This window comes from Scomber scombrus, chromosome 11 (assembly GCF_963691925.1).
Source record: "Scomber scombrus chromosome 11, fScoSco1.1, whole genome shotgun sequence".
In the NCBI taxonomy this organism is placed as follows: domain Eukaryota; kingdom Metazoa; phylum Chordata; class Actinopteri; order Scombriformes; family Scombridae; genus Scomber; species Scomber scombrus.
In genome coordinates this window covers 29,635,814-29,651,740 of record NC_084980.1, presented here as the reverse complement: position 1 = coordinate 29,651,740, position 15,927 = coordinate 29,635,814, and the positions used below count along the sequence as shown (strand labels likewise).

The window sequence follows — 15,927 nt, the reverse complement described above, 5'->3', positions numbered from 1 at the left end:
ATTGAGACTAATAATGATATTACATAAATCATCAGTGATGTACTTCAGTAACATTAGAGAACTTTGCATTGCTGAGTTCATGTTTCTGACACCACAAAGATGTGGATGCAGGACTCACTAATTTGATATCAGCTGCTTATAAAACCATCATATAACTGTGTCACTGTTACAAAATGTAAAACCCTGCAAATCTTGTGGACTTTGCTTGATATTTGCATTAATTCTTGTGATCACAAGGTGGCCATTCCTAAAGGGACTGAATCTCACAATGACACAAAACTGTCATTTTCAGCCAATGTTTGCTCAGAGGAAGAGCTGCCGGTGTTTTGCATTGAAAATACATCAACACCTGACTGTTGCTGTCCTGTGCGGCAAATCTCTGGCAAAAAAAACAAATTAATGACAAAGTACCCAAGACAAAAAACTGTTACTGTAGATTCAGTCTGTTCAACTAGCGTAATATAAATATAACAAGAGAACACAGCTTTAGATCAAAGATGTAACCATTTATTGTTAGAATTGTCCTTTCAATACATAACACAGCTAATACAGATAAAAACAAGATACCAGTATTGTATCAAAGGTCCACAGTAAGTTGGATGGTTGCTTAAGAAAAATATAACAAGATTTCTATCTTGAGAAAGTCGCCACATGGTCATCATTCAGGGAAAAAATAGAAGGCAAAGACTTACAGTATAAAATGTACAGCCACATGATTATATAATATATATATATATAACATTGCACATTATACCAAAAAAGAAACCACACATGAAAAACAAAATAAGTGTACAGAATATACAACAAGGCACTGTGGAAGAAACCTGCACACGCATCTTTGGATGGATCTGCCGCCCGCGGAGCTCCACTGAAATGTTGTAGGAATGTCACGCTGCAAACAGTCCGACTGAGCACGTCATTCAAGCTAAAATCTGACCAATCGCTCATTTCTACAGTCTGAGTTTGGCTTGAAAGGACAGCACAATATATTTTAAAGCCTTATATAGCGCACAATAACCGCACCACACATTTTGTGGATTTTTACGTAGTTTTAAGTGCTTGAGAAGCAAATATGAACACTTAGAACATATTCAACACATACAAATGATCTCTTATCTCTTAATATGCAGGGTTATTTTTAAAAACCTTTTTTTGTTAGTTTCAAACTTAAAAAGTGTTGAATCTGTTTGTATTTATAGATGACTACCACAGCTTTTCATAGTGTCACATTGGCTGCAAACTACTACATTTCTTTAAAACTGCAGACAGAACGATTTAAAACCTCATTAACCATCATTGGCAAAGCATGTTTGAGAAATTCCCAATCCTTGAGGGTTGATATGGGTAAAAATCTATCAAAGAACCTGTATTTTACATTGTTAAATTGATATATGCCATGATATTTACTGGAAAATACATTTTAAAAATGGTATATCAATAAAATAACCAGACGTAAGTCTTTTTTGATCTTGTGATTCCAATTAAATTCTTAATTTTTCTTTAGTTTGATATAATATTAAAACTCTTTACTGTAAAAGTCCAATATCTACATAGAGCAGTGCCACCGACAGCCAAGTTTCCATTTAAGTGTAGCTCAAATTTGAACCGAATTTCCTAAAAATGCAAATTAATGAGCGCTTTCAACAGCTGATTCAGTGCTAATTTTCAAGTCGCACACCATTATATCACTGCAGAAGAAGAGGACACAAGATGGAGTCAATGGAAGATTTAGTTTCATGTATTAATTTGAAGAAACGTTAGTCTCATAAATTTGGCTAAATTCAACTTTAAGAAGTGCTTTGATGTTTGTGTGTCGTAGCGATACGCGATCTGCAGTCATCTCGTGTTCTTCCCCTTCTCACGATTGATAGATTTAAAGATAACACTGCATTTAATATGAGTTTAGCTTGAGTGACGTGTGCAGTGGGACAGATTTTGCGGTGCACAAGTACATTGGTAGTTAAAGGGAACGTGGGAGCACCTTCCAGATTCTGCTTAACACAGGAACGAGAGTGGCATCAAAAGTGTGATTGGAGATCGTCCTGCTTTTAGTTCAAACAGGCACTTTAGTGTGTGACCGTCGTTATTACCAGCAAATCAATCAATCAAAGCGATCAATCACAAACTTGAAATGCTTGAGAAGAGTAGAGTTGCGTATTATTTACAGTGAGCAGATCATCCTGGAGAACGTTTGTATAGAAAGTCGAGAAGTCCCAGAGTTTTCAAAGCAGACGAAAAAGGCGTTCAGACTATTTTCTTCTCTCCATCTTCCCTGCTTTTTTTTTCTTTTTTTTCTTTTTAAACTTTACATTCGGGCAGCTTGTAGACATACCTTTCTTTAGACTCACACACACACACACACACACACACACACACACACTCTCTCACACACATTCACTCTTACACACAAAAACCTCAGTAACAGCCCCGTCCTGCAGCAACAGTCCTTGTAGTGCTGCAGCACGTTAGCAAGTTAGCATCAAGAAGAAATGATCAGTTTTATTCCAAAACAGAACATAACCACACTTTAAAGATAAAACTGTGATTAAATGAAACCTTCAGCTGCTTTTCTTTGGTTTATAATACAGTGAGAAGTTGAATCTGTTGCCTCATTTGTGTTGTACTCTTACAGAAGCCTCGTAAAATATGACAAATAGTCGGTCATTTTTACCGTTTAACTACTTAATTCATTGTCTTCAATGAATCATTTGTCATCCTGGTTTGCTTAAATTTAAAAGTATATTTGAACTTTATAAAAAAAACTTTGATTGAAGTCAGATTTTGCTCTTAAACACAACATTGTGTTATTTTAGACTTTCGTCAGATAATTCTGTTGTTCAGTTCACGCAACCTTTATATTAAAGGTTTATGAGCTCTCCATTGTGATGGTGAGCTGTGCATGGGAACATAATGACATTGAGGGCACAAATTACCCATTTATGGAACCAATTTATGAAAATATTCCAACTTTGAAGAGTTTCAGGCTTCATACGTCACCGGCTTTTGTCACATACATAACATTTGTAGTATAAGCTCAGCGTGTGGACTTGTTCAAACCTCTGGTGATCGACTATGAATGTAATCCTGCTTGCTATCAGATGTCCGACCACCCTCAGTCTTATGGCCTTTTCTTTTCTGCAAACCTACATAATTACATCGTTGTGGCACCGGAGCTCAGTGCATACCTGCAGAGATTTAAACCACTGTGATGTCGACGGCTCACTCTGACGACCGAGCCAATTGTTTGCTCCTCTTTACTCCTTCTAAAACATTACCAGCAACAAAGGCCACTGTAGTTTGAGTTTTAACTTTTTAGAGTATAGAGACTTCCTGATTTGGTCGACTTGGTGTTGCAGGTGAGCACAAAAGTAGAAAACCTCCCTTTTGATAAACATGATCACATTTGCTCTACGTTAGCAAAGCAGATCCTGTCGACTCTCAAATTTGAGTCAGAAGCAGCTGATGCTTCTTGTTTCTTTTGCAGTCCTGATCTATCGGGTGTGGATCTGTAATGCTTCGGAAAGAAAAACTTGTCAAAACATAATTTGAGCTAATTAACATTAAGAGCATCGTGGTTTGTCTCCAGCATTCAGAGTCAGTCCGACGTGTTAAAAAATGTACGAGCTGCTCTCTCCGGAGCGCAGATGACGGGCGTCCATGCACGACCGGTGACGGCCACGCTCGACCCTCCACTGCACTCCGATAGGTGAGGTGGCCGAAAGCTCAAAGGTTGAAGGGACGAGTTCACCAGGCACTGCACTGGCTGCCGTGGCTGCTGACCGACTGGCAGTTGCTGTAGCGCTTCTTGACGATCATGCTGATGTAGGCCTTCATCAGTTTGGCGATGTCCATGACCTGCAGAGGAGAGGAGGAGAGTCTGTCGTTAACAATGTGTTAAGATGAAGGTTTTATTTTTAATTAACATGCTTTCTGTGTCAGGGTTCAATTAAAATTTCTCTCAATCTATTTTAACACAATCGCAATTACTGTTTGTGCTCACAGGAGTTAAAGTGCAGAACTTTTACATATAAATGAACGTCTGTTACATTCAAGTCATCACCAGATGAGTTCACACAATGTTGATTAAGTTTATCACCATCGGTTTAATCTCATATTTCACAGTAGACAGGTTTTTAATCTGGTGCAAGTACATTCTTGTACTGGCATGCCATAACCCTAACTCGGCTAACTCCCAGTTAGCCCTCTGATAACGTCAATGTGTTTATAATAATTTCATCATGCATCTCGACTTTCCAAATGTTATCGGACTGAATGGATCAAATTCTGATTGTGAAACGAGTCATTTCATGGAGGTTGTACGATGCTCAAAACTACTTATCCACATTTTTTTAACAGCCCCAACAGTAGCAAAGGAGTCAGCTACGGTGTTAACATGTGTCGAAAGTATTTTTGTAATTTCTCTCACTGCCAGAAGGGGGAGACAAAGATCCTGCAATCTAGCTAAGTAATCTTTCTACCATGTTTGTTTGAATTTCACTTTTGAATTTTTTTTTTAAACACAAATTAGATACTATAATAAACTAATCTCTTCATAGTTCATTTTCTGTTAATAATATGTAACATCACAAGCTTTAATCTGAGGAACCAGAATATTTCAATAATGCTTGAAATATTTTTGACATTAACAAAAATGTCATACCTTTAGCTAATACAGCGAGCAAGAAGCTTTCAAAAGGAAAACCAGTTATCTTTTAACGTTTTTTTAAATGATGAAATACGAACCATTTGGGTTTCGAAGACTAGCTCTCGGCCCTCCACAGCGATCTTGTAAGAGTTGGGCAGCGGCGCTCCAAACGAGAGAATCAGCTCATACGGGAAAACCTCCAGAGGCCACGGCTCGCCTCGCTTGTACACCGATATGGCCTCCCTGCTCACGCCCAGCCACAGCTCCGAGGGGAACGCTCCGTCCCGGGACTGAAACGGCAAGAAAGAAAAGAAAGATCCTGCTTAGTTATCTCTGCAAGTAAATACTGAGTTTGGTGATTGAACTGAACCTCTTGAATTACCAATTTGCAAGATTTCTAAGTCTAAATTGGAATGTCTTGTGTTGCGTTCTCACCTCGACATTGAACAGTGTGGACCCGTATCCCGGCCACTCCTTCACCAGCGCCATGTATTTCATCATGGCCTGTTCCTGGTTCATTCCCTGCAGTTTCTTCCACTTGTCTATAACGCTGGTCCTCACCGCTGTCACCTCCTCCCTCATCCAGGCCTCCAGGCTGTTCTCCTCCTCCAGCTTCTGCCGACTCAGCGAGCCGCTCCGGAAGCTCCTCCTCAGCGTTCCCTCCAGGAAACTCGAGCGTTTCCTCTCGGCCGTCCCCGAGCGGTCGGCCACCGAGCCGTTACCCGGAGCGAACGTCTTGGCGGAGTTCTGCACCCGGGCCCGTAATCGCGCCATGGGGAACACCTGGGACATTTCAGGGATGGTGACCTGTGAGCTGTGGTCACCCAGGAGGTACTGAAGTCTCAGGGCTGCCAGGAACTGAAGAGTCTCTTCAGGGGCCGGATACTGACCACGAATAACTGCCTCATGAGCCTGGAGAGGGCCGACAAAGAGAAAATGTAAGTCAATGAGAAATTGTCTGTAATATCTTTAAAAATGCTGCTTTGAAACTACGATTCATGAAACAGTGCAACCTCCTGGCACCTGTAATATAAACTTAAATGTAGTGAATAAGGGATGATTTTCTTTTGGTATCTAAGTTGTAGTTCGATACCTAACAATTTTCAGCACCACTCCTAAAAAAGCTCAACTTCTTTGTATCGCAACACCAAGTAGACGTACAAGAACTGTACCTCAAAATAATATAGTAAAACATTATCAATGTCAGCTTTTGGTACCTGAAAGCTGTTAATACTCAATGCTGTGGACACATTTGATAGAACTATTTTGAATTATGTTTTAAACTGAGGGTGTATATTAGCTGCTGAGCTAACTTCAGCACATAAAGCGGATAATGACTCTATAGTTTTATTATTGCCAACAAATCCAACAATGATTTAGTCCATATCTCTAACGTTACTACTCTGTCTGGTGCTCTCTCATTTGTTTGGTACTATTTTCAGCGGAGGATTTGAGGACATTTGGTGCTGAAGTGAGTTTTCTGGCAGCATGATGGTGTGTGTGTGTGTGTGTGTGTGTGTGTGTGTGTGTGTGTGTGTGAGTGTGTGTGCGTGTGTGTTCATGGTGATGAAGGAACATGTCACGCATTGTAACAGAGTGACTCATTTATGTGCTTTTCATAGTTTTCTGACAACAACGGAGGTCTACAGCAAAGAGGAATAAGATATATCAGACTTACTCATATACACACACACAATACTTTTAAACAGATTATTTCAGTGTTGGTTTTGTTCTTTTTATGAGATTTGGTGACAAATGAAAGAAAAATGTAATATATCAGCAAAATGTCTTCTATTAATACACAACTAGAGACAACATTCACCCCACCTCGTAGCAAAGTGGCCATAAATACAATTTTAAAAATCAATTTTTTTGGGTGCAGGTCTTTAAAGAACAGAAGCTATAAGATGTATAAATGTGCTGATTAGTGTTTGGATGATCAATCACTCTCTTATTCATTCATTCATTCACTTCTCCCTGTATAATAAACACTACATAGTTCAATCAATAGTGAGCAGTAATCAAGATTTCGGACACTAACTAAACAATCATAATTTTTTATTGTCGCCATCAGTATAGCATCACATCGTCAGCACAGAGTCGGAGAGCGGTAGTTTTCATATCTTTAAAATGTGGAGCCGAAAGTAATATTTTGGAATATTTTATGGCAAAATATAGTGGAGATATTTACACACTCAGCATTCAGACACTGCTGGAGGGTAAATGTAGAGCTCTATATCGTAAAATGTCTCACCTGTTCGAACATGAAGGCGAACTCAACGCTGTCTTTGGGAACGTTGTCGGTGTCCAGGAAGCAGTAAAGCTTAAAGTAAAACTTCCAGCCTGTGTTTTGTTCGTCTGGACTCGCTGAAAGCCTGAAAGATACAAAGTATGAAGAGTTATAAAACAAATCCCTAACTAAATGCTTTTTATTTTCTACTATATTTAACTCAGATATCCTGAATCCAAGTGTAACTTCTCAGCCAGGCACGTGGAGATCTTCACTTTTAAAGACACTAACCATCTTTCATTAACCTTCGTGTCGTCCTCCCGGGTCAAATTGACCCCATCTGTTTTGACTGTTCCTTCTTTCCTTTCTTCCTTTCTTCTGTCCTTCCTTCCTCCCTCCCTCCTTCTTTCCTTCCCTCCTTCCATTCCTACCTCCTTTCCTTCTTTCCTCTGTCCTTCTTTCCTTCCTTCCTCCCTTCCTCTTTTCCTCCCTCCCTCCTACCTTCCTTCCTTCTTTCCTCCGTCCCTCCTTTCCTTTCTTCCTCCCTCCCTCCTTTCCTTCCTTCTTCCTTCCTCCCTCCTTTCCTTTTTTCTTCCTCCCTTCCTTCCTCCCTCCTTTCCTTCTTCCTTCCTTCCTCTCTCCCTCCTTTCCTTCCTTCTTCCTCCCTTCCTTGACTCGAGGATAAATCTATCAAATATTAGCTTTTCCTCACACTCTACTGTTTGAAATGTGATATGCAAGTAACTTAGACCAGCTCCATGCCTCTGATACAAACACACACACACACACACACACACACACACACATTCACACACACACACACACACTTACTTTTCGAACTTGGCGAGCACGTCGGCCACCACTGTGCGGCTCTCGATGGCTTTCGCTGTGGTGTCGTTGTGTTCAAACAGAGCGAACATGTTCCTGCTGTCCTCCATGGCGAGGCCGCGGATCAGCTTCTCCACCACCTGAAGAATAATCATGTTTAAATAATGTTAGAAAAATATATCTTAGTAAAAACACAAAGAGATCTGCACTAAAATGTCAAATATAGGATTGAAAGGAAGTTTAGTGTTGGTAGGTGAATGTCACAGTAACATCTTTAACCCTCCTGTTGTCCTCGAGTCCAGGAAGGAAGGGAGGAAGAAGGAAGGAAAGGAGGAAGGAAGGGAAGAAGAAGGAAGGAAGGAAGGGAGGAAGGAAGAAGGAAGGAAAGGAGGGAGGAAGAAAGGAAGGAGGGAAGGAAGGAAGGAAGGAAAGAAGGAGGGAGGAAGGAGGGAGGGAGGGAGGGAGAAAGGAAAAGAGGAAGGAAAGGAGGAAGGAATGAAGGACGGAAGGAAAGAAGGAGGGAGGGAGGAAAGAAGGACAAAAGGAAGGAAAGAAAGGAAGGAAGGACGGAGGAAAGAAGGAAGGAAAGAAAGTAGGAAGGACAGAGAAAAGAAGGAAGGACAGAAGGAAGGGAGAAAGGGGAAGGAAAGAAGGAAGGGTGGAAAGAGAGAGGAAGGAAAGAAAGAGAGAAGGAGGGAGGGAAGGAGGAAGGACAGACGGAAGGAAGTAAGGGAGGGAAGAAGGAACAGTCAAAACAGATGGACACGAAGGTTAAACTAATTATTAAAAAACGTTTCTCTTATTCTCTCATTTTTATTTTCTCTTATTTTTCTTTAATATATTAATTTCATTTTTATGATTCTTATTTTCTTTTGTGTGCATCTCAATGTTGTATGTTGTCACTTGTTCTTTCTTATTATCAGCTTGTCACTTCAACTGTGAAGCACTTTGAAAGCTGCTTTATAAAAACGTTTGATTGATTGATTGATTGATTGATTGATTGATTGATTGATTGATTGATTAATCAGAACCAACCTCTCCGGCGGTGGTGTGTGAGTTGATGGTGATCTTGCAGGATCCTCCTCCGTGACAGTGAACCGTGGTGTTCATTTCCTGGCGAGCCACGATGGAGCGGATCTCCTCCTGAGACGGGACGTTCTCCCTGGCTCGAGTCTTCCTCAGAGAGTCCAGGGCGAAGGCGGCGTAGCGCTCCATCTCCGAGCCGGGGAACAGCTCTCGAGTCCTGTTGGTGTGAGAACAGATTTTAATTGTTGGTGTGATATGAGGTACTTCTAAATCAGATGATGGGAGATAAAGAAAACTGATTTTTAGTATGAAAATGGTTTAAACATAAACATGTTGAATATTCCCCGTTATTAGTTAACCTTCGTGGTGTCCTCCCGGGTCAAATTCACCCCGTCTGTTTTGACTGTTCCTTCCTTCCTCTTTCTTTCCTCCCTTCCTTCTTTCATTCCTCAATCCCCCTTTCTTCCTTCCTTCCTTCCTTCCTCCCTCCTTCCTTCTTTCCTTCCTCTCTCTTTCTTCCCTTCCTTCTTTCCTTCCTCCATCCCCCTTTCTTCCTTCCTTCCTTCCTCCCTCCTTCTTTCCTTCCCTTCCTCCATCCCCCTTTCTTACTTCCTTCCGTCCTCCCTTCCTTCTTTCCTCTGTCCTTCTTTCATCCTTCCTCCCTTCCTCTTTTCCTTCCTTCTTCCTCCTTCCCTTCCATCCTTCCTTCGTCCTCCCTTCCATCCTTCCTTCCTCCCTCCTTTCCTTCTTTCCTCTGTCCTCCTTTCCTTCCTTCTTCCTCCCTCCCTTCCTTCTTCCTCCCTCCCTCCCTCCCTCCCTCCCTCCCTTCCTCCTTCCTCCCTCCCTCCCTCCCTTCCTTCCTTCCTTCTTCCTCCCTTCCTTCCTTGAGTCGAGGACAACAGGAGGGTTAAAAAGAGAAACCCATGGATCTGTTTGTCCCCCTCACCTCTTCAGGTGGAACTTGAGGTATCTGAGGATGCTCCTGGTGGGAACGAAGGTGCAGGACATGCAGGCAACGATCTTCCAGCTGCAGAGGTTCCCGGGGCTGCCCGGCTGCATCGGCCGCGTCGTCTGCTTGATCAGCTGGCAGTACAGCTCGTCCCGCAGCGGTTTGAGCTCCTGGCCGGTCTGCAGGATGCCCTGGATGATGGGCACCGGGTCGGCCACGCCCTCCAGGTGCTGCAGGGAGCTGAACACCTTCAGAGCCTCCTCCTGCAGCGTGGTGTAACTTCTGCTCCTCGGAGCTGAGCGGAGCAGAGAGGAAGACGTTAGTGAGATGATGATACAATTTTGATTTGTATTTTTATGATAACAATGAGACAGATTGAAAGTTGTTAGTGACTCACTGGTGAAGTGTATGTCTCCGTAGGGCAGCGGCAGCAGAGGCGAGTGCAGCGGGTGGTGGCTGTAGCGCAGGATGGGGTTCCTCTTGTAGATCTGCTCCACCACCTCCATGTTCAGACAGTTCTCCTGCAGAGAGAAGAGGAGGGTTAGGGTTAGTCTGCTGATTGTCTGAAGGTTTTTACTGAGGAGAGGCTGGCGTGGAACGATGGCGTCTTTGCATCAGAGTCTGAGATCTATCTGCAGATTTGCATTTGCCATTGTAGTAATTTAAGACAAATGTTGATGAGACTAAAGATTTCAGGTGAAGTACAGACTACATTAACTATTCATATGACTTTATCTGTTTATTGGTATGGCATGATGAGCAGTTTAGAACTAGACTAAATGAGCAGGAGTGTGAAGGTTACTTTAGAAATATAATAAGTAATGTAACTTATTATATTTGATGGCTTTTCGAATTTTCTAGTTACTCCCCAAGACTGTGAATGAAACTGAATCTGCTTTGAGAATGACGTTTTTCTGCATTTTAACATATTGAACTATCCACATCATGTCACCTATAACCCGTGTCGCCCTCTTGTGGCTCCCAGCAGGAACTACAACAACACTGCTGGACTTTCTGCACAGGTCAGGTTCCTTCCTTTCTTCCTTCCTTCCTTCCTTCCTTCCTTCCTTCCTTCCCTCCATCCATCCATCCATCCTTCCTTCCTTTGTTCCTTCCTTCCCTCCCTCCATCCTTCCTTCCTTCCCTCCCTCCCTCCATCCTTCCTTCCCTCCATCCTTCGTTCCTTCCCTCCTTCCTTCCTTCCTTCCTTCCGTCCTTCCTTCCTCACTTCCTTCCCTCCCTCCCTCCTTCCTTCCTTCCTTCCTTCCCTCCATCCTTGATTTCCTACTTCCTTCCTTCCCTCCTTCCTTCCCTCCATCCTTCCTTCCCTACTACCTTCCTTCCTTCCCTCCATCCTTCCCTCCATCCTTCCTTCCCTCCTTCCTTCCTTCCTTCCTTCCTTCCTTCCTTCCTTCCTTCCTAAGATCTAAATCCAGCAGTTTTTCATGGATACTGACATGATTTATAAGGGAGATCATTTCTTATAAATCAACATTTATCTCTCATTTCAGTTCATGTAGATGTTGGTCTCTCTCTCTCTGCACCAGACTCCTTACCTTGATGTCCTGGATGAGCTGCTGCGTCGGCGTGTCGATGGGCGCTTTGGTGTCGATGACGTTCTGGATGGAGTTGGCCCAACGCGTGGCTTCGTTCAGCAGCTTACAGTAGAGACGGTACGAGTGTTTCCGACCGTACACGATCACGTTCCAGTAGCCTGTCGGGAAGAAGAGATGAAAAAAATGAAATCTTGTGGAGAGAATCTGGGTACGTGATCGCTCAGATCTGAACCAAGACTTTGATCGGCACGCTGTGTGGTCTACTATCCCAGAGGTATCACGTAACCCGGACCATCAGCAGATTCACTACAATTTCATTCATAGGAAAATCATCAACAATCCTCTGTGTACTTTCTGCCCTCTGAAGACTCAGGTGATATGGAATTGCCTTCCTTTCTGCCAGTTCTGGAACGATATTGCATCCAATCTATCTGTTTTAATTCATGTTGCTGTACCTGTAAATGTTAGTGTCTTGATTTTAAATGACCTGTCAGCCCTTCATCTTTCCAAAATCCAAAAAGCATGTTGTATTTGTCGGACTTACAGCTGCTAAGAAAATAATTGCAACTCGCTGGAAGCCGCCTCACGACTTGTCTGTTCGAACGTGGACCCTTTCCTTTTCGGATGTCATATGTGGGTCAATGATGTATAAGGATTTTCAACAACTCAATGTTAGAATAATAAAAACCAGCATATCTAATGCAGTAGTTCAACATTCAGAATGTTGTGTACCTGAAGATTCATATTACAATGTGAAAGTGATTTTAATGGGTTCTTCAAGATTAATTGGCACTGGCCTTAAAAAAAGTCATGTGGTGCGACCATGATTCATCTTGAAATATCTTATATAAATAAAAGATCATCATTTACAAAAAATTTAAAAAAGATTCAAATACTTTGTTTCCAAACACTTTATATTACTGACAACTTGCAAAAAAAGATGTGAAGCGTGTTAAGTAAATTAATTTATTTCAAGATGAATCATGGTCGCACCACATGACTTTTTTTAAGGCCAATTAATCTGTTAAAACCACTAAAATCACTTTCACATTTATAATATGAATCTTCAGGTACACAACATTCTGAATGTTTGAACTACTGCTTTAGATATGCTGGTTTTTATTATTCTAAAGTTGAGTTGTTGTAAATCCTTATACGTCATTGACCCTTATATTGAACTCTGCACAACTCGCATTAATGGAGCTTCAGGAAAGACTCTGGACACTTGGCACAATATTGCTCAATCTTTGAATCATATGTTATAAGCTTGAGCCTAGCCTTCATATTGTACTTGTACATGTGATTGGTCCATTATGTCTTATGCATGTCCCTCCCTTTGTCCTCTTTGTATGTACCACTCAGTGTTCTTGTTATGTTATGTTTTAATTATGTCTCCTCTCTTCCCCTCTTTGCCTCTTTATCCTGAGACACGTTCTCATGTCTTGGGCTTGTTGTGTGCCATTTGAAAGGGCATCGTATGATGGTGTTTTTTGTATTCTGTGGACTTTTGTTATACTAAATAAAAACATTTGATCGCAAAAAAAGTCTTGTTAAACCAAAGGTCAAAGCGGTTATTATTTCTGAGATTCTGGCCTCTCATATCTCAGATTCTACCAAACCACAGCATGAATTCTTCCGTTTCTTACCGGTCTCTTTGAAGACTTTTTCATCCGGCTGAACGACGGAGCAGAGGCTGTTCAGCACCAGCGTTCCCAGCTTCAGGGCGTTGCGCTCGGAGCTCTTATAGTAGTCCAGGGAGTTGTGTGTGAGCAGGAACCAACGCTTCTTCAGCTTCAGAGAGGCCTTGCTGCTGTTCTTCAACTCTTTGTGCAGCCAGCCTGTTAGAAATAAAGAGATTACATCATTATTGATCCTTTATTGATTAAATACAAACCAATGAAATTACTGAAGGTTTACAGTTCTATCCTGACAGTAGCAATTAAATCTCCCATTATGAAAGCACTTTCTTGTTACTTAATGTGTACTTTTGTCACATTTTTGTGATAAAAACCTGAATATTACAGATTATAAATTGGATATTTTTGTATTTTCCACTTAAATTGTTTTATTCTGAGATTTTCAGTCAGCTCATAATTGCTTTTTCAGGTTTTTTAATGCATTTTTAAACTGATAAAATTGTAGTATGGTGGAGGCTGCCACATATGTGTGTTTGCTTTATCTGCAACACACCAAAACCATGACAGTATAATAAATGAATGTGTTCTTATTCAGTGTTGAAGGATAGTTTTAATCCAGCTTTTATTAAACATCATCTCTTTTATTTCATTTTACTTTTCTTTTGTCTTTTTAATATATTTTAACCTAGTTTTTTTTTCCCTTTTTCTCTCTTATTTCACTTATTTATTAAATGATTTATCAATTTAATGATCTATATTTTACTTATTTTCTGTTGCCGCTCCAAAATTATGGAACGAGCTTCCTTTAAACATTAGACAAGCCTCCTCTCTGTCCATTTATAAAACTCGTCTTAAAACCCATTTTTATTCCTTCGCTTTCAACCCTGCATGAGACTCTGCTCCTGTTTTAGTGTTTTATGGTTTTTAATTAGTTTTAAAAACAATCAACAATTATTTTAGTATTAATTTCTTGTTAATAGTTTTATGTTACTGTGTTGTTTTATTTATTGTGTACAGCAACTTGTTTCAGCTGTGATTGTTTTAAAGTGCTTTATAAATAAAGTTGAGACATTTCTATCGGTCTTATTTTCCCTTTCGTTCATTGGTCTCAATTTTGGTCTTTTAAGTTCTTCTTTCTTATTATCAGTTTGTCAATCAACTAATTGTAAAAAAAACACTTTGAACTACACTAGTTTGTATGAAAGCTGCTATATCAATAAAGTTTGATTGATTGATGAATATTTAGTTTCTCATATCACAAAATTCAGCTAAATAAAATAAAGAGAAAGTAAGATAAACACAGAGCTAAGATTAATTAATGTGTAATATAAAAAGTCATAATGGGAGTAAATTAAAGAACGGATGGGTGATTGTGATGAAGATAGATATATTGATCTCACCTCTGATGATGAACTCCTGGCCGTCGACCCTTGTGTCTCCCTTGGAGCGCTGCAGCAGAGTGATCCAGTGGTGCATCTCCTCGGGCGTGTCGGCGTTGCAGTGCAGCACGCGGTTCGCTGTGATCATGACGAAGGAGTTCGGCCTGTAAAGGTTCAGAAATAAAGTTAATGGTGAAGAATAAGAAGAGAGTCTCCTTTAAATCCCGACCAATCACAGACTGTTAAATGTATCATCATCTGGTTGATGTTAGAGGACAAAATTAAAGCCTGAGGAAAGAAGAAAGGAAAGGAGGGAAAGAAGGAAGGAAAGAAAGGAGGGAGGGAGGAAGGAAGGAAAGGAGGAAGGAAGGGAGGAAGGAAAGGAGGGAGGGAGGAAGGAAGGAAAGGAGGAAGGAAGTGAGGAAGGAAAGGAGGGAGTTAGGAAAGGAGGGAGGAAGGAAGGGAAGAAGAAGGAAGGAAGGAGGGAAGAAGGAAGGAAGGAAAGGAGGGAGGACAGGAAAGAAAGGAAGGACAGAGGAAAGAAGGAAGGGAGGAAGGAAAGGAAGGAAGGAAGGAAGGAAGGGAGGAAGGAAGGAACAGTCAAAACAGACGGGGTCAACACGAGAGGACAACACGAAGGTTAAGTGAATATGAATAAAAGAACAGCACCCCCCTAGTGGCAGAGGTAAAAAATAAACATGGATCTGAGTAACAAAAAAAGTTGGCTTTTCATTTTGAGCTGAACTGTAACTTTTGTGCAATTTTTGCCACAAATATGGAAATCATACATGAAAAATGAGTCAAAACAATAAAAGGACACCACAGAAGAAGAACATAACTGAGCTGGATATTAAATCTACTGTTATCCAGCAGCTGAGCTGAGAGGGCATGTTTTTTATTCTCAGTTCTTTGATTGTGTGAAAAGCTTTTTTTTTCTTTTAAGGTCAGAAACGTGATGTGAGTGTTTGATGCAGGTCCTCACCTCTCTGGATTATCTGACGCACAAACCGAATCGATCATCCCCACATCCAGCGTTCCCTGAAAAGAGAGAGAGAGAGAGAGAGGAGAGAGAGAGAGAGAGGAGAGAGAGAGAGAGAGAGAGAGAGAGAGAGAGAGAGAGAGAGGTTCAGTGACAGTGTTCAGGGTGTGGATAATGAGATTGACCTTTTCTCTTGCCCCATGGAAACCAATTATCTGTCTCTCAAACACACACACACACACACACACACACACACACACACACACACACACACACACACACACACACACACACAGACACACATAGACACACACACACACACACACAGACACACACACACACAGACACACAGACACACACAGACACACATAGACACACATAGACACACACACACACACACACACACACACACACACACACACACACATTCCTTCCTTCCTTCTTTCCTTCCTTCCCTCCATCCTTCCTTCCCTACTTCCTTCCTTCCTTTTCCCTCCATCCTTCCTATCCCTCCTTCCTTCCCTACTTCCTGCCTTCCATCCTTCCTTCCTTCCTTCCCTCCCTCCATCCTTCCTTTCGCTACTTCCTTCCTTCCTTCCCTACTTCCTTCCTTACTTCCTTTATTTCTTTAGGTGCTTCTGTCTTTCTTTCATTCCTTCCTTCCTTTCCTTCCTTCCTTCCTTCCCTCCCTCCATCCT

At 41.3% G+C, this 15,927-nt stretch overlaps 1 protein-coding gene across 1 annotated transcript in view; it reads right to left on the bottom strand.

Moving 5' to 3' along the window:
* Positions 1–531: 531 nt before the first annotated feature.
* The window catches only part of myo10 (myosin X), a gene marked incomplete in the record, with an annotated part of 99,484 nt that continues 84,088 nt past the window's right edge, over positions 532–15,927 (bottom strand). The window contains 12 exon segments of the mRNA XM_062429709.1: positions 532–3,855; positions 4,744–4,935; positions 5,081–5,557; positions 6,900–7,020; positions 7,707–7,843; positions 8,739–8,946; positions 9,676–9,973; positions 10,076–10,199; positions 11,235–11,392; positions 12,881–13,072; positions 14,272–14,414; positions 15,233–15,288. Coding sequence (XP_062285693.1) covers positions 3,745–3,855; positions 4,744–4,935; positions 5,081–5,557; positions 6,900–7,020; positions 7,707–7,843; positions 8,739–8,946; positions 9,676–9,973; positions 10,076–10,199; positions 11,235–11,392; positions 12,881–13,072; positions 14,272–14,414; positions 15,233–15,288 — 2,217 coding nt within the window.